At 39.3% G+C, this 24,516-nt stretch overlaps 1 protein-coding gene across 2 annotated transcripts in view; it reads left to right on the top strand.

The window, feature by feature from the left end:
* The window catches only part of brinp1 (bone morphogenetic protein/retinoic acid inducible neural-specific 1), a 107,834-nt gene that overhangs the window by 45,384 nt on the left and 37,934 nt on the right, over positions 1-24,516 (top strand). Inside the window, exons 1-4 of one of the 2 annotated variants that reach the window (XM_046839927.1) lie at positions 1,769-2,364; positions 3,939-4,129; positions 10,068-10,237; positions 21,960-22,065. In XM_046839927.1, the coding sequence (XP_046695883.1) occupies positions 2,135-2,364; positions 3,939-4,129; positions 10,068-10,237; positions 21,960-22,065 (697 nt within the window). In that variant the 5' untranslated portion in view covers positions 1,769-2,134. Of the gene's footprint in view, positions 1-1,768; positions 2,365-3,938; positions 4,130-10,067; positions 10,238-21,959; positions 22,066-24,516 lie in introns of those variants that run through there. The other variant, XM_046839928.1, reaches the window with a different exon arrangement.

Raw genomic sequence — 24,516 nt, forward strand, 5'->3', positions numbered from 1 at the left:
ATCTAGTGAGTAGGGTGTGTGCGTAAGTGAGATCATGCGGATTGTTCTCCGATGATCATCATGCACGAGTTGGCAAACAGTTTTGGCATTTTCAGTGGTTGAGCTCATTAAAAGTCTTCCTGATATCTCGTCGTCTTCCAGCAATGTTCTGCTCTTGAAAACGCCTCGAACGACTCGTTGCAGCACCATCATATGTCTTGCGTATGTCATGTCAAACGCCTCTGTGGCAGATTTATCCGGTTTCACACAGAATTTCACGTTTTCTCTATGTTCGACTTAGATCTACAAAGTTCCTGGGGGGTTCTTTGAATGTTTAAAGGCTTTAGACTTGTAAAAATCGTTCGATATGTTATCAGTAACCTGATGAATAATCCCATGAAACAATGCTTGGTCAGTTGTTCAGACCAAAAATATTTCCATTGCCAAATTTCCCAGTATGATGTATTAACTCCATGTAGCACACAGCTCCAATCAGATACGAAATCTGAAGATGAGTTGCTTAGGTCTTGGTGCATATTGTGTTCAGCATGACTGCATCTGTTCCTTGTTAGTCTCTGTCTCAGTGCTTGGGTGGAAATAGCACTGGACAATACAGAAGCCGCTGGTGCACCAATTAACCCAAAATCACTCGCCGCAGGGATCCGTTCATTTCTCAAACGAACCGCACTGGAAGAGCGATTTGCGCTTGATTATGCTGCTGTCTGTATGTCTGCGTCGAAGAGAAATAAACACACGGCTTGGCAGCAACACCACAGTGTTGGAGAGAGACGGCTGCACTCTCAAATGAGGTCGCAAGGGAATTAACTTGTGACAAGAAGCCCGTGTTCGGGTCTTCGCTCTGCAAAAGAAGAGCAGGAAGCAAAAACAAAAAAAAAAAACGAGAGATGTGTTTACACAAGAACAAACAAACACGGGTTTTTTTAGATCTGGTGTAAGGTTTTTACAATAAGGCATGTGGATGAAGACGAGGCGAAACACGTGCGGCTGCAAACTAACAGCACGTCCATCGGGAATGCTGTTGCATCTTCGCCTCTTCATGTGCGTTGGGTAAAACGCTCTGCTGTTTGAGCACAACTTCCTTTCCAACCTCAGCCGAGACGTTCCATCTTGTTGACCGATCCGAAAGGCAGCCGCATCTGTTTCCCTTTAAGGCCAGTTCATTTTTCATGCAAAAATGCTGAATCACAAAACCCCCCATTTTTTACTTCAACTAATCTGAACATATGGATCAAACCCCATATGCTTGCACATATGGCTAATGACTGGGGCTAAGGGGCCATGCTTGAGCTAGAAGCTACGTTTTGCCAATTTGAGAATCTCTACTTGTTAGCGACAAAGAAAAATGGGTGGCTTTCACATTTCTGGAAGACAAAGAATCCAGCGAGGAATCACAGCAAAGGTGGTTTCGGGACCTTAGAATGCTAAGCTGCTACCAGACACCTAAGAGCTAACGATGTTTTTTATGGTGATTTGCTTGAGGCTTCAGAGCCTTTTGTGTGAATTCTTGATAAAATGCTTCTGTGGCCCACAATGAAGAAAGCAAGAAATCCTCTCTAATTGTTTTTAATTATAACCACTGCTAGTCTTCCTACACCGTTTTTGCTCTCGATGATATCCATAATCCCTTGCAGCTGTCATTCATTAAGGGATCTAATAAGAATACCAGTGCACAGACATTCCTTATAACTAGAGTCTCACAACACACACATAGACACACTTACTTCTCTTCTATTTTTCTCTCCGGTGCAACTTTATGCAGAGGCTTAATACGCCTCATTATCTGCCCTACTTTACCTTGAGATTTGTTGATGCCAAGGCAGGCACAGTGCAATTTGCATATATTTGCTCCCACTCTCTTGAAGAGCAGTAATTAGAAAGCGCTTAGATCCATTTCACAAGGCGAGAGCCTGTGAGCTTCACCTGTCACGTGGGCCGCAAAGAAGCTCGGCTGCACAATTGAATTAGCATCACCCAGTGTTTTTCGCAGCGCTCTAGCTAATGGGAGGGAAATCCGACGCAGCCCTGGGGTATAAAAAAAACAACCTGTTGAACGCTATTCTGCGAGATGTCGGACTAAGGACGTGTCATAGTCAGGAGCGATTCAGGCGCCGACAGTGCGGCGTGGGCCGACCCCATGCAGCTAGACTTAATTGTACGCCGGTGCCTGGTGCTACCAGCTGCCCTGGTGATGTTTTCATTACAACGCCAACCTCAAAGCCCTTTCGGAAACGCACGCCGATTGTTCGACACCTCCGGAAAACATTCGCACGTCGCGCCCGAGCCATGCAGAGCTCTTCTAGGCCGGAAACTAACAAGGCGGCATGAGGGCCTGGATAAGGAGGGGATTATCTTATTCACTTGCAGGTAAAACGCGAAGCTGTTTACAGAGACAAGGTGAAATCTTTCAGGTTGAGCACCAAAAAATCTGCAACGCACTGTAACAAATCTCTGGGAACATCATATGCGGCGCCGGTTGATTTTGTGCAATGCTGAGGTAACGGTGAAATACGACCAAAAATTAAAACAGGAAGGTTGCCTTGCCCTCTTTTTTCACCCTCCGCTTTTTCATCACACCCTTATTTTTGTGATATTTAAAGTTTATTTTTCACTAATAACTTGTTAATGCATAGTCGTATTACAGTGCACCACAAAGGACAAGACTTTTGAGAGGCTGTTTACTGATGACACCTTGTGCTGTACCCTCGTATATATAATAGAAGCTGCCTTGAAAAATAATAACGCAATGGAAATGGTAATCAGTACGAGAGAGACCTGTCCTAGTTTATTCACCGCCTGGCTTGTAAGAAAAACAGCTTCAGAGTCCCCTAATTATATCTGATTATGTGAAATCAGGAAGCAGAAATGTGAGTTTATTGGTTGCCACCCCCAAGACACAGAGGCAATTTAATTTATGCTTGAAGGAAGTAAGCAGGTAAGGGTTTAATGCCGAGGTGCGCCCTCTGAGGCAATGTTTGAGTCAATTACAAACCCTTGAGACCCTTCGTCTGTGTCCCTAGTTACCCCGTTTCTTCTATTCTAATGATTAACGCGTCTCTCGAGGCCGAAGCCTCGAGCGGAGGCGGTCGCCAGTACCTGCGGCGACCCGATGGTGCCGATTCAAAGTTTAATGAACCACTTTGGGTTTCTGACCCGTTGATAATGTTTTATATTGATGCTTAGTTACACTCGGATGGGGCGATTCGCACCGGAATGCACCTCGAATGCATTTTTGTGTCTTTGTCAAGGGTTTTTCAATTTTGCGCTCCATTACAGGAAATGTGTTTCTTTGTCAGCAGTGAAGCTCAGAAGAAAAAAAAACTAATCTGGCCAATAATACAGATTAGCAAACTGACAGTCTGCCCAATGGCGGAGCTCAGCTCAAGTGTGATGTTCATCTGTATTTACTTAATTAAGATAAAAACGATAGCCAGCAGGCGGCGGCTGTTGTTTTGACAAGAACGCATTGTGGGGGTCTTTATTTGGATTCCAATATGCTTCTTTATTTTTCATTTTTGTACTCAAGGCTAAATATGATTGGCTGCTTCATATTATCTTTCTGCTCTACTGATCCTTGTCGGTGACTAATTATTAATACGGACACATCTGGATTCCGTCTGCAAATAAGATTAAAAAAACAATAGATTTAGATTCTGTTGTGTCTGAAGAAAGCAACAGTGGTACTTTTTTTGTTTTGAGAAATTTAAATCAATAATTTCCTACAGAGGTGGACAGAAAGGAAGTCAAGGTAATGGGTATTTTTACTTGTACTGAAGTGTTTCCATTTGGGGAGATGTTTACTTTACTACATTCTAAAGTCAAATCTTTTTACTCAACTACATTTCAATTGGGGTCTCATCATCATCATTATGTGCATTACTTTTCACTGTAAGTCATTTTGATCCTAATAGTTGCATCTTGCTTCTTTCGTTCTTCTGCAGGGAGTTTGCGCGTTGGAAGGTGAGGAACACAGCCATTGAGCGGCGGGATCTGATCCGCAATCCCGTGCCTCTCATGCCCGAGTTCCAGCGAAGTATGAGGCTTCTGGGACGGCGTCCGTCCACGCAGCACTTCATCGACACCATCATCAAAAAATATGGCACTCACATCCTCATCTCAGCCACGCTTGGAGGTAAACGCCATGGACCACAAATCCACACAGAATTCTAGATGCAACTTCTTATCATTTTGCATTCAGTTGTTTTACAAGATTCTGTAACTGCAACTATCTTAAGGTTACCACTAAGAAAGCATCATTTTGCTCAAGTGCAGAGTAGATGTTCCAGAAGTCCCAACAAGAGGTTTGGCTTGTCCTACCACATCATTGCCATATATAGGATTATCAGAGGAAGCTCCAGGTTTTGCAGTCCTCCAATTGCCATAAGTGTGTGCCTGGTGAACCTATCTAAGTTCTACTCCAGCCTTGTTCTCTGTGTTTTTGAGATCCACCCTGATGAGGATTTAGCATTTATTGGAGATGAATAAATGCATGCCAAAGAGCTACACTAAAATTTAATGATTTGAGGAGCACAGAGATGCCAACAAAGACCCAAATAATCATAATGAATTCAAAATGAGTTAATGCATGAACTCAGAAGACCATTTTGAAAAGTTAATTCTTGATCAGATTAAATGATGGTCTTGAGACGACGATAATAAAACACCAGAAATATGCAAAGCAAGAAAAAGAGAGTACTCTCAGATCCATGTCCATCTCGGGCATCACCTGAATGAGCGTTGGGAAGGAAAATCCAGAAGAAATAAAATTTATTCTATGGTCAGTAAAAAAAAAGATTGAGATGATTCCTCACAAGGTCTTTATAACCTCCATTTACATAGGGAACATAGGTCAAGATGAGGGCCTGGGATCTCACCAGGGTTCTTTAGATAGGTGTCTCCTAGGTGTCTACATATTTTATTTAACCTTTAGGGTCTACCGTAGAGGGACAGAGTGGGGTGGATACCCTCAAATAACTTGTAAGGAGCCATTTATTTAGTATAAAGGGTTAGCAAAGGTTATCATCAAGGCTTGAGTAGCAACAAGAAATCCTGATCAGTGACTTACCCATTTGTACTCTGGTAGCTTGGTGATATCTCAGTGGCTGAGGTCTGCAAAGTGAAATAAACCCTGAAACCTCAATCTGTTGGGAAAGAAAAAGCGGCTACTCAGTGATTCTGCTTTGTTGTTCTGGTGCTGCCTGCAGCTTCTCTTTTATCCCTGAGTTGTAGAGTTGAGTGTTAGCGTTTAGAACCTGGTGCTAGATGCTCAGATTCCACTCTCATTTTAAGTCAATTAGGATGTATAAATGTATTGCATGGACTAAATGGTTTATCCAGATGTGCTGTTCATGCTAATAATAATGTTAAATAGGATAAAAAATATATCTGTGGTTGTATGGTGATTTATGAGTGTTCAGAACTGAGACTCTATATCTGCTTTGAATATCCACATCTGGAGTATGTTGTATAAATGTTTTCCGATTCAGACCAGACATTTAGTACCTGCTGCAAATTTACACACCTGGATTATGTTATAAAAGTGGTTTCAGATTTAGACCAGAGATTTAGTACCTGCTCCAAATTTACACATCTGGAGTATGGTGAAGATGTGGATTCAGTTTTCGATCTGAGATTCTATACCAAAATCTTAACTCTCCATGCGCACACCCCAAAATCTAGTGAAACATCTTTCCAGAAGAGTGGCGGTCATTATCTTTATCATAAGAGCAGATGAGGATTACATGTAGAATGCGATGTTCAAAAAGAAGCATATATCACAATAATCTTAAACTCAGCTGTCTACAAACTTTGGTGCATAAAATGTGAGTTTTGATGCCAAATCACATTCTGAATAATTCCTACCTCTTCCATACAATCTCTAAAATACATTCACTTCCATCTCAGCTCTGTTTTTACATTACCCTTTCTTCTTATCTCTATTTGGATGATTTCTCTTGTTTCCCTTTTTTTCTTCTTCTCTCCTATATGTCTTTTCAAGCTCGAGTCGATCAACGGCCAGAAGTCGCCTATTTCAGTCTTGCACTTGTACATTAAAGTGTATAACGGCAGGCGATAAAGTGGCGAGATGCAGGAACCAGCCGCTGGTCTATAGCTATTATACTTAAAGTATAGAGAGAGACAAAGCAGTACAGTGGAGAAAGGATTCTCTCTTTAACAGCTTATTTTCTTGATAGCTGCAGTCTAAAAGCCTCTATATGTTTCACTCCTGTTCATCTGCACTCAACACCCATGCCTACACTTAGGCTTTTATTAAAGGAAGGGACATAAATCCTCATGTGAATATGCTTTCAAAGACCCAAACGTCGACTCGCTTGTTAGAAATAAAAGCCGTCTATATAGTATGTGAATTGGGTTTTTTTTTTTTTTTTTTTTACTTGCCAAGTACGGCCAACTTTATTTAAAATATCTCATTAATCAAGTTTCTATAAGATTGCAATGGCAATTTCTTAACAATTTAGCAAAAATTGTCCTGATTTTGTACACATGAGCAAAATTAAGCAAATAGCAAAAACAAAAATTATAATATTTTATTCTCGTAATTTAATAACTTTTTGTTTTAAGACTCTAAATATATGATATCTCTAAATATCTAAAACGACTTGTTTGCTTGACTTTTTCTCCGTAAGCTTCTTTCAAAATTCATGGTTATGATGTCACAAGACAACACATTTGCAAAGTCTTTAATTAGCACCAAAATCCGTCATGTGTCGATTAAAATCGTCCGTGTGGAAACATAGCAAAAGGTACCTTCCACTGGAAGAGTATTTACAACAATATTTTCTTTTCATGCTCATGCTTTCATGTTTGGTTTTACTAGTAATTAACATAAATTTGCATAAAGCATCAATATTTGTCCATGTCCATGTTTAATAGACATTTAGAACAGATAAAAATGTGCGTTTAAGTTGCGATTAATCACGTTATCTCATGACAATCATGCGATTAATTCATGATGAAATATTTAAACCGATTGACAGCTCCAATATACTGTGTATATAAATATATATTACTGGTAAAAGTTTATAACTCATTATAACTCATATATATTTTATTTGCAAAATTAAGTATTACATTGGTGTTTATTATATCTGTTATTTAAAAAAGAAAAAGAAATGATTTTATACCCGTTGCTATAGTATGATATGCGTCAGCTGGGTAGAAATCCACACACTATAAAATGCTTTCAAAACTGCCATGTTTGTTGATGTTAGCAATGCTGCGTAGCGCAGTGCTGATCCACCTGCATTTGTTATGACACATGTCAAACGCACTGAACGGCTCTAGCAACGTGCTAGCGTACGCCGAGATTGCCCTCGAAGTTAATACTCTACACTGACCTCTAATGACCGGCTAATGGTTTTTTAATGAGCTGTAATTGTGGCTCGGTGTCTTTGGCTTCTTTCTCTGCCTCTTGGTTTAACACCCGAGCATCACATCACCGATATTAATCCGCCATCATAGAAGTGTTCAGAAGCCCTTCCGCATCCCTTCTTTCATCCTCACACGCACACACACACACACACACACACACACACACACATACACACACCACCACCATTTGGCCATAAAGCAGAATAGGAAATCAATATAAGCTGTATCTGCTTTCCAGCCCACAAGACTGGGATAAATCCTAAACAGGTGTAAGGCTGAGATTGAGACAGCGTGTACTATCAGACTGCAGGCCTTGACGTCGTTCAGCTTCGATTTCATTCCTGCTGCAGCACCGATATGGTTAAAATGGGAAAAAATCGAGATTAAAAAGACTCCAACGAACAAATGCATTTCTAACTCATTTTAATTGCTTGTTTGGGAAATGCAAAGAGAAACACAAGGATTAGCAACAAAACAAAAACATTGATTGGAAGATTTTTCTTTTACATCAAATCAGCACAGTTGTACTTATTGTTATTTTTATTTTTTTTAACCCAAATTACCTAAAGTTTCTATAAAATACACTATATTGAAAAAAAAGTTTGTGGTCACCAATCATAAGATTGGTATGTGCTCTTTTTTAAACATCCCATTCCACTCCACTCCATTCGCTGTTATTCGTTCCAATCTTCTGGAAAGTAATTTATAATAATTTAGCCACAAGGGTGTGAGTAAAGTCCGGTGCTGATGTAGTTGATGTGAGGAGGCCTGGGGTGCAGTCAGCATTCACATTCACCCTAAAAGGGTTCAGCACGGTTGGAGTTCTACAGCAGAAGATCTTCCACTCCAACACATGCAAAGTAGATCTTCATGAAACTGGCTAAAGGGGCATTTGTCAAGCTTTACCAGGTTTGAGTCTCCTTATACAGGTAAAGGGAAAATCTGATGATAGGACATCCAAAGGCATTTTATACAATTGTGCACCTCCAACTTTGGGGTATAGAATCACTGGAAAAGTCAGTGTCCCGATCGTTTTGTTTATATAGATGATATGAAACCATTACAAGACTTGAACACTAGAATGTAAAGCTCTAGCTAACCAACCAACACACTACTTACACAATATATCATTAAGATCATGAAACCATCATTACCAACCAGCCAATGGAAGCATGTTTAAGGCACCAAACGAAACAAACTTAGAATTAGATTAAATCAAAGTGAGCCTAATACTCCACTCTGAGGTATACCTAATACAGATAATCTCTGACTCTGAATCATCTCTTGCGTTCTGATAAACCCATCGTAACTTGAAAATATCGTCGAGACTGGAGGATCTTTTTTTTTTATTAGCATGGCCACCATCACAATCAAGGCTTCAGGGATTAGAAGGAAGCTGGAGTTCTACCCTGAGGTACTTACGACAAGAGGATATTACACATGCAGCTTAATACTAAGTTTGCCCACTCTATACAAAGATCAAGAGTGTGTGTTTGAGTGTGTGTGTGTGTTGAAAAAATAGGATTGTGGCACAAGAGTGACCAATCAGTGGAGAGTGCCTCAGGTTAAATGGCCAATCATGGTCCAGGGGTGCTGAGTGCATGCCACATGATTTCGAGTGCTTTCCAGACATGTTACTGTGACCTTTGGATCAGGAAAAAGAAACAAAGAGAGAAAAGAGAGATATGGAAAGATGAATATTTACTCGATCAACACAACAGTGTTTGTCATGAATCCGAATTTAAACGAGTGTGAGTTTACTGTCACGGTCGTTAAATAAAAGGTCACGCGAAGTCAAAAAATACGTTTCATTTATCCTCTCTTTTCTAACTCTCGTCCTCTTTTTCTCTCTCCGCCGTCGCTCCGGGGGGAAAGAGTCTGAGATTGAGGCTGTGACATGATTTGACATCGTGATCGTGGTGACTGTGGCAGGTGGCGAGCCACAGCATGAAGGCGACACAGTGCCTGTCAGCTTTTAGCGTTAAGACACGCTGAGATGTGAAACAACGTGACAGGCGTCTCTTCATCTTATGACATCATGACATGAGGAATCACTTTTATCACCTATTTACAATATAAAATACATGACCTTGACTTCGTTAACCTGGACTCCTGCTCTACTACTTAGCTACTGCTATAGCTGTTTTTATTACAAAACAATTGAGACACTTTTCCAGCCATATGTTTTTCTTCACATAAAACCGTTTAGGATTTTTCCTTTAAACTTTCCCCCAAATCAGCTCCATGAAGATCTGCTTTCCGTGAGTTGTTGTGGAAGATCTGCAAGCCTTTTGAACACCTTTGGGGTGAATGTGAATGCTGACTGTGTGTGTGTGTGTGTGTGTGTGTGTGTGTGTGTGTGTGTGTGTGTGTCAGTCCAGTGTTGACACAGTTACACAAAATGATGGTGCTCTTCATTGCAAGCTAGCACTGTGGGGCAACAGGAACTAGCGGTATCGCTTAGATGTTTATCTGACTGGCTTAGTCTACTAGTCTGCAAGTGAGCTGATGGTAACCTCAGTTTTTGTGGAATTGACCATAGTTTTATAAATCTAGCAGTTCACAATGCCATGAAAAAAAGGATGGAAAGAACATTTGGAGAACTCTGTCCGCACTATATACTTTTCATGTTAATATACATTTTATATAAACAAAAATCATATCTGTGTGTCGGACAGGTGAGGAGGCTCTCACCATGTACATGGCGAAGAACAAGCTGGACCGGAAGATGGTGAACGCCACGCAGGGGGTGGAGGCGCTGCACCAGCTCGCTTCGTCTTACTTCATCGACCGAGATGGCACCATGCGCAAACTCCACGAGATCCAGATCTCCACCAATGCCATCAAAGTAAATGCTTCAATATACATATACTAAACATAAACAGTCATTTTCGCTCATCCTTGTCAACATGGTTGATAATTAAGGATAATTTTCGCTTTGCTTTTATTTATTTGTAACATTTAATTCATTAATTAAACAATTAATTAAAATAAATACAAAGCTACAATACAAAGCTAGCAAAAAACCCTAGTTTTACAAATACCCTGTGTAGCAATTCATGTAATTGCTACACAGGGTATTTGTAAAACTAGTGTTTTTTGCTAGCTTTGTATCATAGCCTGACATAAAAAGCTAGCAAAGCAGAGAAAGACTTGGTGTCTAAAACTTTTTGGGGAACATGAAGTGATTGCTTGCATTTCTATGCTGTTTAATAAGGTATAGAAAGTTCATTTTTATTTCTTTGGTTTAGACAGACAGCAAATCATCACTTAATATCAGATTAACAGCTCTACCTCTGCCATGTTAATCTGTATTCTATGTGACTCTCAGGACACGCCTCGGTGTCCATAGTGTTGTGATACGTCAAGAAATGGTTTAGCGACGACAAATCGATTTACATATCAAATATTGGCTCCAAATTATTGGTAAATTTTAGAAATAATACAATTATAGCACCTCTACTAATAAGAATATATAAATAAATTATGTAAAAAGCAATAATTCGCGATACAAATGGCAAGTTTTATCAGATGCACACATTTTTAAAACTCCTAATTCCTGAACTTAATCATATATGCACTTTATATTCGTATTAGTATTTATTTTTTATTAATATACACGTCTCTTAGTTGTATTTTTTCCTGGAAATGAGTGAGACAGTCCCTCTAACAGTCCCTCTGTCTCCTCGTCATCTTTTTATCTGCCTGCATGTGCAGTTTTTACTGGTAAAAGGAAGTAAAGTGTGAATGAGCAGAGTCAAATCGACAATAGCTGCTGATTCAGGAGAACAAGACGCAGAGGCAGCATGCACACACACCTACACACACACACACACACACACACACACACACACACACAATACACAATACACAATACACAATGGATTAACTGACATACAGCACAAAGATTACACACAAGGACATATAAACATATACACACACACGCACACACACACACACACACACACACACACACACACAGTGCTCTTTCTGACCCTCACATGCTGCTCAAATCAAGCTTGATATAAATATATTAATATACACTGTTATATTTATATACAGTATTCAATATATATTATGGTCTGGACAATATTTAGTTTGTTATAAAGCTTCATATACTGTAGAGGTTTTCCATCGCAGTTTTGTTGCTACGGAGACAACGGAAGGTATTTTTAGTGCCCTTATTTACACTTTTATCTAAAAACATCAGGACAATAATTACTGTTCAGGTTAAAATGATGAATGTTAAATTTCCAGCATGTTCTACATACAGTTCTTCATTCACACTTGGGTCTCCACTCACACTGAGGTCTTCACTCACACTCGGGTGTTCACACTGAGGTCTTTACTCACACGCAGGTCTTCACTCTCACTGAGGTCTTCACCCACACTTGGGTCTCCACTCACACTGAGGTTTTCACTCACGCAGGTCTTCACTCTCACTGAGGTCTTCACCCACACTTGGGTCTCCACTCACACTGAGGTTTTCACTCACACGCAGGTCTTCACTCACAATCAGGTCTTTACTTAAATCTTCACTTGCACTGAGGTCTTTACTCACATGCAGGTCTTCACTCATATCTTCATTCTCACTCAGGTCTTCACTCACACTGAGGTCTTCACTCACACTGAGGTCTTCACTCACACTCAGGTCTCGGGTATAAAACAGGTATAAAGAGCTGTGTTGAGTGTCAGTGTGGTGGAAAAATGATGTTAATGTGAAAGCCACAAAAATAAACATTTGAGGGAAAGAAGAGCAGGAGCATGAACAACCACACCTGAAGATTAAAGTGTAATCACTGTTCTGTACACACAACAGCCTACAGAGGATAGGGAGAAAGATAGATAGATAGATAGATAGATAGATAGATAGATAGATAGATAGATAGATAGATAGATAGATAGATAGATAGATAGATAGAGAGAGAGAGAGAGAGAGAGAGAGAGAGAGAGAAGAGTAAATGGAGATAATCAGAGTAAAATGGTGTAAAATAAAAATGAATGGAGAAAGAGATACAGAGAAAGTGTGAGAGAGAAAGAGGGACAAAGATATTCATCTAAATGGAGAGAAGAAAAGGAGAGAGAGACAGAGTGAGAGAGAGAGACAGAGTGAAATAGAGAGAGAGAGAGAGAGAGAGAGAGAGAGAGAGATGTGTTTGACAGTTACATTGCAGACAGTCAACAATCTTTGAATGCAGGAAGTAGCTGAGTGTGCACTGGGACTAACACACACACACACACACACAAAATGCATTTTTCTTGTTTTGTTTATCCTGAGTTATATTATTTCTTACCAGTTCACCTGTGTGTGTGTGTGTGTGTGTGTGTGTGTGTGTGTGTGTGTGTGTGTGTGTGTGTGTGTGCGTTTATATGTAGTAATGGAATACATTAGACAAACCACAAACAGAAGGCAACAATTTCCAGTACAGACTCAAAGGTACTGTTACAGTTTGCATTAAAACCAATACAATTCCCATTATAACCATTTACACCATTAACAAGTAAATCTAGATACTTAATGGTCTTACAGTATCTAATGTTGTCCAGCAGGTACCAACATGTAATTCCACTAATAAAAAGCAACAGTAGAAAACCACTGGGACATTACAGTTTCCATTAAAACCAATGTAATTCCCATTTTAACCATTTAAACCATTAAGTTCATTTGGAAACTTAACGGTGTCCTTTTTGTCCCAATTGGTGTTCAGTAGGTAATGAAATGTAATTCTACCAACTGAAAAAAAAAGAGTAGAAACCCACAGGGACATTACAATATCCATTAAAACCAACACAATTTTTATTACAACCATTAAAACTAGTAACTTGTTAACTCTGGATTCTTAATGGACTTCTTACGTTCCCTAATGTCGCTAATAGAAAGCAACAGTAGAGACCCACTGGAACATTACAGTTTCCATTACAAACAATAGAATTTCCATTATATCCATCAAAAACCTTCATTTCTTTGAAACAATTTGAAACAAAAATTTCAATTTCTTTGTCAGCAATGAAAAAAAAATATATATATAAAACTCCAAGTCACTTCAAAGCTTTACCTGTAGAGTTGCTATTGGAGAATCCGTCTATAGACATAATCAGTCAGATATGATTTGTCTCCGTATCGACTTTCCGTCCTGACGCCCAACATAAAATCATAAAATGTCCTTTTTCTTAAAACTTGCTTTGTATGACTTGAGGTCATGCACTGACCTTCTTGTAAACACTTGAGTGCTCTTTGAAGTGTCTTAGCATCTCCACATTTCTCACTTTGAGTTCTGCCTCATGTTACGATCCGCTCGAGTCCCTAATATATCCCGACTGTTCTTCGCGCCGTTTCTCTTCGCCATGCGTTGACATGCCCCAGACACTTCAGCTCGCATTATAGATCACGTCACAGACAAACCAAGAGCAAGACAGTGGGTGTGTGATGGCCTCAGAGGATTTTCTTATCCACAGCTTTCTTTCTTTTCCTCTCTGCTTTTTCTCTCAGAACTTATCTTTACTGCATCAATCAAAGTGAAGATGTACACAAGAGGTAAATCTTTGCCTAAGTTGATGTATCCTTGCTGCTCTTTTCCTTCAAGATACTTTAACTTTAAAGATGAGCAGTGCCAAGTTCTGGTCTCGGGGCTTCTGTCTTTTCTGAATTTTGCTTAAAAGATGCTTGGGTTAAGATCCTCTTCGAGACAAACCAGCATTTTACCCCCAGGCCTTCAGTGGGCCCTACCTGAATCAATCCACCTCTTAATCCCATCATTATGATGCCACAGTTATAGAAACCATCAATATTAAAGAGAAGTGCAGTAGAACAGATCGCTGGTAAGAGCTTTTATACAGTGAGAATGAATGTCATTACTAAAGCAAGAAACCTAATAAATACAATTCAACATGTCTTCTTTCACTGTAGCCACAACTGCACCGCCTGCATACATCATCTCTAGCAGAAACTTCGATATTAACCTCATCACATCACCTCGGGTTTCCCTGTATTTGTTCTGTTTATTATGGTTTTCCTGGAGATTTGAAATGAAGGCAAATTGAGTGTCTTTGTGCAAATTCTACTGGAATGAAAAAGACTAGCAACTGTTTTAAAATGTTTGAGCTGATCTTTCTAACGATGCCCAGCTTGTTTTGAAAAGTCCGTCTTGTAAACCAATCGAATTCTCTTCTTTCAGCCAATTGTGGAATAAAAAAAACAGCTATTAAATCCAGATAAATATATTTGAGCTTGTACAGTTTGCTACAGATGCAGTTTGAGAGCTCTGATTAGCTGACCATCCAATCAAAGGACATGAAAATGCTGTGGTGATTGGACGCCTGCTAGACGGCCCCAGTAAGATCAGCTCACAATCTGATTAGTTAAAGTTTCATTCTTATGTATTTTACCTGATCAGTCGTCCACAGTGCTAATTTCTGAAGGCCTCGAGGCAGATAGATACCTTTGACTCCGACAACACGTGACGTGACTGCTGAAATCTGGATTGGATGAAAACATGTACAGACACTCCTTGCACCTGAGAGAATGAAATGAAGAGTGTAGACTATTAGGAATAATTTTATACATATTCATGGGAAAAATATATTAAAATGTAAATGAGTGATTCTGATCCCCTTCCACTGATGTTGACCCATCACCAGAACATTCGAAAGCTTAGATATCTCACTCTAAACCTCAGAGAATCTTTCCAACTGGCCATAAATTCACCTGAAAAACGAGTTGTTCTGTTTTGATTTTGAACGGTGTTAAGTGTGTGCTAGATTTCACTGTTAAGTGTGTGCTAGCTTCATTTTGACCAGGATTTATTCATCATTAACCCCTTAGATTAGAAGGATCTGCTTCTACAGCTTTTGATATGCAGGCAATTGGACAACTTTGCAGACCACTGTTTCCATCTTGTAACCAGCAAAATTGTAAGAAAGAAAACACAGTGTTGTGCAGTGGAAATAACTCCTCACCTGATTGGTCTGCTTGGTATGGAGATCCTAGTGCTCAGGTAAGCCTCTGAAAATCCAACAAACTTCACACAGAATCTTTTGAAGATGAACAGCACCGTGACATGGCCATCGTGTTTTGAGATGTGGGAATTGTTTACTCTGTGAGCTGGCTCTGGGGATGTTTGGGGATCTGTTTCGAAGCAAATTTATTTATTATTGAAGGATTGCTGAAGTGGAACACTCGGATTAGGAGGATTTGCTTCTGCAGCTCTTGACTTGGAGGCTTCCAATAATGCTACAGCACTGTTTTTTTCCTGTTAACACTAGAAATATATATAGTACAAAGCCAGAGAGGCATAGTGGTTGTATTGAGCATTGGGAATGCTTCATTTTATTGGTCTTCTTGGTTTGGTTTGGAGACCCTAAAGCCCTGACTTTTGCTTTGAAGTCTCTGAAGGCCAACAACCTTCAGATCGAAATTTTCAGAGATGAACTGGTGCATAAAGTAACCATCGCTGTTTGAGTTGTGGTCATTGTTTACATTTTGGGCTTGCTTTTAAGCGAGCTTATTTTTATTGAAGAATTGCTCAGGATCAGGAGAATACGCTTCGACAGCTCTGGATGCAGAGGCTTTTATTAATGGTACACAGCACTGCTTCCATTGAATGTAACCAGCAATATATAGTTTATGGCCGAAACTTTGAAGGCTTGCTAAAGATGAATACTTGATTGAAGTGGATTTGCATTGTTTGCAATGTATCTCGATTTGCAAAGGCTCTGGTTGTAGTACAGTATATACCACAAAGACTCAAGACCAGTGGTGGACAGTAACAAAGGAAAAGTAATTTGTTACTGTATTTAAGCAGGTTTGGGAACATGCACCAAAAAAGTTAACAATGAACAATTATTAGTAAAAGAAACATTAATAAGCTGATTGCTAAAAGGAACTAAAATTCAATAATGAATTGAGTTTGAGAAATATGTGTTGCCCCATTGCCCCTCATAAGCACTGCTTAGTCACTTACTGAAGTTTAGAAGATCCACAGAAAGTTCCTGAAGTTCCTTGAACCTTTATCATTGTTATTTGACAAGTCACTGCACCCTGTTCCTTTTTGGGATTTAAAGGTTGTTGGATATTGCCTTCTTTTGCAATTGGATTTGGGCCAGAATTGTTTCCTACATCAAGAAGCTTTGAGGGAAAGCCATCAACCTTTCTGGCTGAAGAATTGCTGAAGAGGGACACTTGGATTGATAGAGATTTTTCTGCATGGATCCAAATATGATATATACAATTGTTTTGATAGAATGTCAGAAGAAAGAAACAAATGTTTCCAGTTCCCCATTGAACAGATAAAGCACCTTGTTTGATTGATCTTTCTTTTCAAGCCCCCAAAGAGCCATCGACCTTCAAATGGCATGACATGAAGTAATCGTCACTGTATGGACTGCAGAACACCAAACTTGTTTCACAAAACAAACAGTTCTAAAGCTGAATTTATGGACGTATCTCCAGGGTGAGGGCTTGCTGAAGAGAAACTCCTGGATCAGAAGGATTTGCTCCAACATCTCTTGATTCAGAGATATACAATAATGGCCGTGACCACTGTTTCAATGAAATGTAACTAGAAATAGAAAGAGAAGATAAAGAGGTCTCGGAGCAGCTAGAATGTTGCCAAGATTCTAAAGCTAAGATCTTTTTCTTTAATCCGCAAAAGATCTATCAACCTTTGGAAAGCATCATGCCACGCCATAAAGAACACTCTGGGGTGTTTTTTTGATTTTTGTATATATTTTTGTTGTTGTTGTTGTTGTACTTCGCTTCGGAGATACTTGGGACAAAAATTGTCTTCAGACCAGACAGTTTTCAAGCAGCACTTATTGATTTCGCTCCAGGCTGAAGGATTGCTCAGGAGGAACACTTGGATTAGGCGGATTTGCTGCAACGATTCTTGCTTAAAAGAAAGAAAATGAAGGCGCTTTAATGACACACACACACACACACACACACACACACACACACACACACACACACACACACACACACACACATTTCAATGAAACATGACTAGATAAAGGAGAAATTGCTTCGAATGGAACCTCACCATTATCTAGACAACCTACAGAGATCAGAGGGAAAAAATGCAACTTGGACTTTGAAACTTGTGTACATTTGAATTTCACCTTAAAAAAACTTGATCTACATTATTACTGAGGGAAAACTTATTCTTCCTTTGTTTTGCTCTGATTCGGACTACATTCATGAAAAGTCAGCACATCCATTTCAATGTGCACAGTAGCTACACAGAGTCTAAGTAATATGACAATTGTAAGTCAAGGACAATGTACAGAACTTCACTGATAGCTTCACTTTACGGTATCTGGAGACATTTAGAGTGTAATGACTTTTCCAGGATCCGCCGAAAGAAATCCTGGAAGGATGATGAAAGGATGATCATAATTAAAAAAGCTGAAGAAACCAAAGAAAATGCCAAAGAAAATGATTGTGCACTTCCACACCTCAATCATTGAATCCATACTGACCTCCTCTATCACCACTTGGAGACTTGCAGCATGTCATCCACTCTGCTGAGAAGGTGATTGGCTGCAATCTTAAAACTCCTAGAGGACATGTATGTCTCTAGGACCCTAAAATGGGTAGCTAGGTTTGGGGTTCTCACACTGGACACACTTTTTAAGTCTATCACCTTTTTGGCTCAAGACTGTGGTCCATCAGGACTGAAACCTCACGCCACAAAAGCAGCTTTTTCCATCTGCCTCATCAACAATACCGAGGAGCCACCACCATCTCTGACCTGAGTCCACAAACTCTAATATGAATGTAAACCTCACACTGAGCAATAAAGATTATTCTCATTCTGATGAGGTTTGTTCATTCCTGCAGGCCAGAGCTTTTAAAGAGAATAAAGAAAAAGATCTACACTTAATGGTGAACTCTGGATGGAGGCCAGTGGAAGCACAGTGCAAGCAGTGAATCTTTCTCATAGAGTTAATGGGGTCTTGCTTGAACCCTGAGAGGTGGTGGGTTTGGATTGTATAGAGTGTTTTTGATGTAGGTTGTTAGGATTTTTAGCTTTGTACTGCAGGTGAGCATCATCTACTGTAGACAGCTACAGGAGAACATTAGACGGTGTGAAAGAATTGAGGAAGGGTACAAGCTCCAGGGTTATTAGTTCAAGCCTGGCTAGGGGATCTGCCTGTGTTTTGTATGCATATCAAGGTGGGTTTCTTCTTCTGGGTAGATAGGACATTGGTGAAATGAACTGGTGTAAACAAACATAATAACTCCCAGTAAGGAAGTGCAAGAAATTGCGGTTTAAGTGTTTTAACAATAAAAGTATAATAATGGAAATGTTGTAGATCCACATCAAACCCGACATTCAGACATGGCAAGGAGCTTACTGAAGAGCTTTCTAATGAGTGTGTATGATGCAAGCAGCAGCAGCACTATAGTCTATGTAGAATTGTAATAATGGAGAAAAAAATAAAAAAATTAGTTTCTACTTGAAATCTCAACGGCGTGACCGATTTCCCAGAAGTTCTGGGCGTTAGTTTAGAAGACAGAAATAATCAGATGCACCTTTTGGCCCACAAACAGCCCTGCCATTTTCATAATTACACAAAGGAATCGGATGGCATTGAACCCAGACGCTGAGAGCATGCTAATTTATGCTAGCTCGAACGCGTATATGGTACACAGTGCCGCTCTGGTGCATTGGGAACACAGCGATCATAAACCACACATGACTGTTTGTGTTAAATGCAAAAAGAAAAACATCAAAGTAAAGCAAAAAAAAAATTATAGGAATGAATTTGAAAAAACCTTACACAGTGAGACTTCTTTACTGTTTTATTAATACATTTTTTTAATACAAAACACTTCCCCCAGAGATCGAATCGCTCGTGTTCTTGTGGGACACCAAAGTTCATGTGCCTTTACTTTCCAAAGTCCCTAAAATAGAATTTCATTAGGAGGGCACCAGGTGACAGGGCGTAATAAGAATCGTGGCAGTCCCATGATGACATGATTTCGTCTTACATTCCTCTAACTGCAATTTATCCTCCCCAGCCACCAAAAAAAAAATTCTCAAATCTTTCACCCGGACATCTGTTTGAGGAGAAGCTGCCGGGCATGAATGTGATGGTCCTTAGCAGGAGAAGAAGACATCACTAGGGTGTCATTGGGAAAAGAATCTGGAACGTGAGACTCTCTGCAATTATCAGGGTTTCAGTGAGTAGAAGAACAGGACAGGACTCATCGCATTCGAGGAAAAAGAGCTTTATTTATTTTTTTATACAGGATTTTGTAATGGACTTGTTAATTGCAAAAAAAGAAGACTTGTTGATCTGGTGACATTTAGACGAAATGCTTTACTTGGATCATTTTCACCTGACGCATTTAGACAGGCTGTTGAAAGCTCCAAATGACTAACGTGGCAAACGGAGTGTGGACAAATAACAGAAAATAGGATTATGTCTTACATTTACGGGTTTTTTTCTTTATGAAATAAAGAAACCCCCAGATGAAATAGTGGAAGTTTATAATTTTTTTTTATTTTTTGTATATATTATTTCCTGGAAAAAATTTTAATTTCCAACCACTGCTTTTTAAATTAATGAATGAATGAATGAATGAATGAATGAATTTATTTTCGGTCTTATATTCACACTGAATATTTCCCTTCTCGTCCAGCATCATCCAGAGGCTTCAACAAATTGAACCTGTGTCACATGATGTGTTGTGCAAATGTAAGCGAAAGGTTTTTCACAGAAAAGCTTTCAGAAATGTGTGATTCATAATACTTTCGGAGTCTAGTCTCCCTAAGAAGAGTCATAATAGATTTTTTTTTTTTTAAAAAAAGGCCAATTTTCACACCCAAATGTTTGGTGTTCAACATGACCTCTTTGCTTTCTTCACTTTCTTTTTTCCATGAGATTGGGGAGTACGGGTCTGCTGAGAAGAAAGTCTTTATTTTTAAGAGATGTGGTACCTTTATTGGTAGTTTCCTACCTACATGTGGTAGAGAGGCTCAATATAGCTTCAACCCGTAATGAGTATTATATAAATTAGGGAATTAAGTCATTTTATTAAAATGGGGTCTGCTGTAATTCTATTTTATACAGTCTGAGTTATTTACACTGTTAGTGTTCTCATGCTAAACATGACCAAAGTCGCAAAAAACGATTTGGATGTATGATGGAGTTATATTTTTTCCTGTGTCAAATATAATCCTCCTGGGTCAAAGGTGTGTGGACACCTGACCCTAAGAGTGGTACATCTCATCCAAATTTTAGTCTCCGATTTCTGTTAGAATAACCTCACCTCTTCTGGAAAGACGTTTCACTAGAGTGTGCTAATGAAGATTTCAGCTCATTCATACACTAAAGTCCGGTACTAATGTAGGTGAGGTGATAGTCCATAGGATTGGAGCTCTATAGCAGGAGATCTTCCACTGCAACCCATCATATCTTCATAAAGCTGACTTTGTGCACAGGAGCATTGTAGTGCTGGAACAGGTTTTGGGTCTCCTAGTTTATTAGGTTATATTATTATATAGTCATTTCATGCTTCCACATTCAAAGACGTCCTCTACAATCGGGGGCCTCCGAGTTTGTGAGAACATATACGGCTGGAAAAGTATATAAAGTGTATATATACATGAGTATATATATATATAATGTATACAAATTCCATATAGAGAATATAGTACATAAAAATACTGTACATTGTGTACATTGTCTTTGGTTTTAGCATACAAATATTGCATTTTTAACATCTTCATGTCTATCTAGATTCCTTGAACTGCAACACTATCAAAAGGAAGGTAAAGTACAAACAGATAAAGTTTTTTTTTTTTGCAGTAAATCAGAGACAGCACAATTAGAACTTTAGCTTTTAAAGATGATTTTGTCTAATGGCCAAATGCTCTTAATTTTAAATGGAGGTGCTTCTGGGCTGCTCTGGCAGAGATGAGCTCTGGGGAAATACTGAAAGAAAGAGCATTAAACTTTGATAAATGTCAAGATTTTTTTGGCTCGTTTTCTTTTTTTTTCTCGAAGACTTTAACGGTCCTCCTCAGAGACGAGAGGAATCAGTCTGGACCGAGCCGACGGTCAGGCGTTAATTAAGTAGGCGGTAAAAAAGATACAGTGTCAGGATCCCTACCTTATGCTCAAATGCTAAGGGGAGGTTTGAATTGTCTAATTAGGCTGCTGACTAAAAAGTTTGGTTGGCAGAGCGCTTCTAACTTTCCCCAGGAAATAGTGGGCAAGTCAGGCTGTTTGAAGAAAAAAGAAATAAATCCATTTGCACCTTCTTTTCTTTCGTTTCTTTAAAAGCAGAAATAAAAATCCTTTAAAGGTCCTTAAAAGGGGAAAGGAAGCTTTTGTCCCCGGTGGTGGGACCCACCTAAATGTTGTTAAAACCTTTTTAAAGTTCTCCAGAGTCGTACGGTTTTAAAGTGGAGACTCTGTAGAACTCCTACCTCCATGTACATGAGCATCTTCTCTCCGTTCGTTCGTCTGCATGCTTGTGTACATCGCGTGACTTGTTTCTGTTTATGCATCTCTCTCTTTCTTTCTTCCGTCTTTACTCATCACTTTTTGCTTGGTTGCAGGTCACAGAAACGAGAACCGGCCCTCTGGGATGCAGCACCTACGATAACCTGGACTCGGTGAGCTCGGTGCTGCTGCAGAGTCCTGAGAGCAAACTACACCTGCAAGGTGAGTCTCATTCTCTGTCTCATTCTCAGGTCGTGTCGCCTGGAGCCGGGAAGAAGCAGAATTTTATCAGATTTTTGTTTTGTAGTTGCTTTGCAGTCGAGGTGGTTAGACAGACAGACAGACAGACAGACAGACAGACAGACAGACAGACAGACAGACAGATAGATAGATAGATAGATAGATAGATAGATAGATAGATAGATAGATAGATAGAAAGAAAGAACTTTACCCCTGATTGAACTTTGCTGGTGAGATGCACAGAATTTTATATTTGCTGCATTCATTATGCATTCATCCTCCATCTCAATCCATGACTCATAAAATCCTAAACCTTCTCTGTACTCAAATTTGCTTTCATTTTTTTGGTGCAAAAACATTCCTATAATATCCTGCAATCGTTTTTACATAAATACACTATATGGGTTTGTCAGTACAAACCCATATAGTGTATTTATGTAAAAACGATTGCAGGAAGACATGTTCCACTCAATTTTGTGGATCTCCATTCAGCTACAAGGATGTAAGTAAAATCAGGTACTGATGATGGTGAGCTGAGGAGGCCTGGGGTGAAGTCAATGTCCACATTCAATAGGGTTGAAGTCAGAAGAGGTCAGAGCTCTGTGTTTAATGAAGGGAAATTGTAATAATAATAATGATAATAAATGTTGGAGCCCAGAACCTCTTTAATAACCATGTTAATGGTGATGTGAGTGGAAGTGGTAGCTCCACAATGGTTAAGGTTTTAGGTTACCAATTGGCAGGTAGAGGTTCAAGCCCCATTATTAACCCTCTGTGTCTCCATCATGGCTGGACCTCAATTCCACTTTGCTGTCATATACATGACAATAATAAAATTAAAAGAAAATTGACAAAAAAAGCCTACTTTTGGTAGAGTGGTTAAGCTGTTAAATTTTGGATCAGAAGGTCATGAGTTCAAATCCCACTACCAGTAAGCTGCCATTTCTGGGCACTTGAGCAAAGCCCTTAACCCTAGAATAAAAGAGATAATTGTAAGTCACTCTGAATAAGAGTGTAAATGTAAGTAAAGAAAATTTCTTTCTTAAAAAAATAAAAAAGACATCCTTAATATGGAAGTCAACCTCCTGCAATTATTCTCTAATAATAATAATAATAATAATAATAATAATAATAATAATAATAATATTAAAAATAAGTTTTGGCTTTTGAGCTTCTCGAACAGCCGTCATTTCTCCTTAATAAATTCAACATTAAATAAATCTTTTCAGTAAAACAGCACAAAGACGCAACACAGAAGGGAAAAAAGCAGCTCATCAGGCGAAAGCGCTGTAATTGTGTTCTTGCTCGATTTATCATCCACTTGTACATCTGCTGTCTGTCAGAGAAAGAAAAAAAGACTAAAGAGATGAAAGACAGTCACAACTGTGGTTTTCGTTGCCGGCTCATATTGCTTTCAGCTCGGTGTGTGCAGATTTCATCGCATGACTTTTCCTTACAGAACGCCTGTGAAAGAGAAATGTTTTGCTTCCCATTCAGCTCCCGAGCCCAGACACATGAATTCATCCTGAAGAGATTGCTATGTCTGTACGGATTTGGATAATGACGTTGTCTGTCAAACACACGTTCGACTTTTCTTTCGGCTCACACCTCAGGCATTTAAGATTATATCTGTGCGCATCTGCCGGATCGGCGTCGGTATAAAATTGCTGTCTAGCGGCCGTGATAAAGCACAGCCATCTGTGGATTGTGTTGTTCAGCTAGCTACGAATAATTATAGGTAGGAACTTAGCATTCAGCTTCACCTGCTGCACAAGGGCCAGGTTTGTTTGTAGAAAAAAAAAAAAAAAGCAGATGTTCTCAATCCGGCGGCTTTTTTTTTTCCTGCTGAAGTGCTTAAAAACACATTTTGTGATTATTTGTATTCATTAGACGCATCTGTATGAGGTAATGAGGAAGAAAGTCTGACATAATACTCAGACTATATTTAACTATTGGAGCATCTGACTTTTCCATCCATATGAGGTTCTCCTCCAAAATGTGACTACACTATTCGTGGGTGCGGTAGAATAAAATTTTCCCAAACTTGTTCCAGCAATGCTCCTACGCACAAAGCCAGCTCTATGAAGATCTGCTTTACATTAGTTGGAAGATGTGGAAGATCTCCTGCTATAGAGCTCCAACCCTATTGAAGATCTTTGAGATGAATACGAACGCTGACTGCACCCCAGGCCTCCTCAGCTTCTCACCTACATCAGCACCCACCTTTATCAACTGGCTGAATGAATCTCCACAAAATAGTAAATAGTAGTGGAACATTTTCCCAGAAGAGAGGATCTGATTATAATTGCAAATGGAGAGCAACTGTGGAATGATTTTTTTCCAAACGGTGGAAGCATGTCTGAGAAGTCGGCATTATTTCTTCATCTTGTCATTTCGCTAAATTGTGGCTTTTTTCCTTCGCATTCTTCCTCG

The sequence above is a fragment of the Silurus meridionalis genome, chromosome 25 (genome assembly GCF_014805685.1).
Source record: "Silurus meridionalis isolate SWU-2019-XX chromosome 25, ASM1480568v1, whole genome shotgun sequence".
Lineage (NCBI taxonomy): Eukaryota > Metazoa > Chordata > Actinopteri > Siluriformes > Siluridae > Silurus > Silurus meridionalis.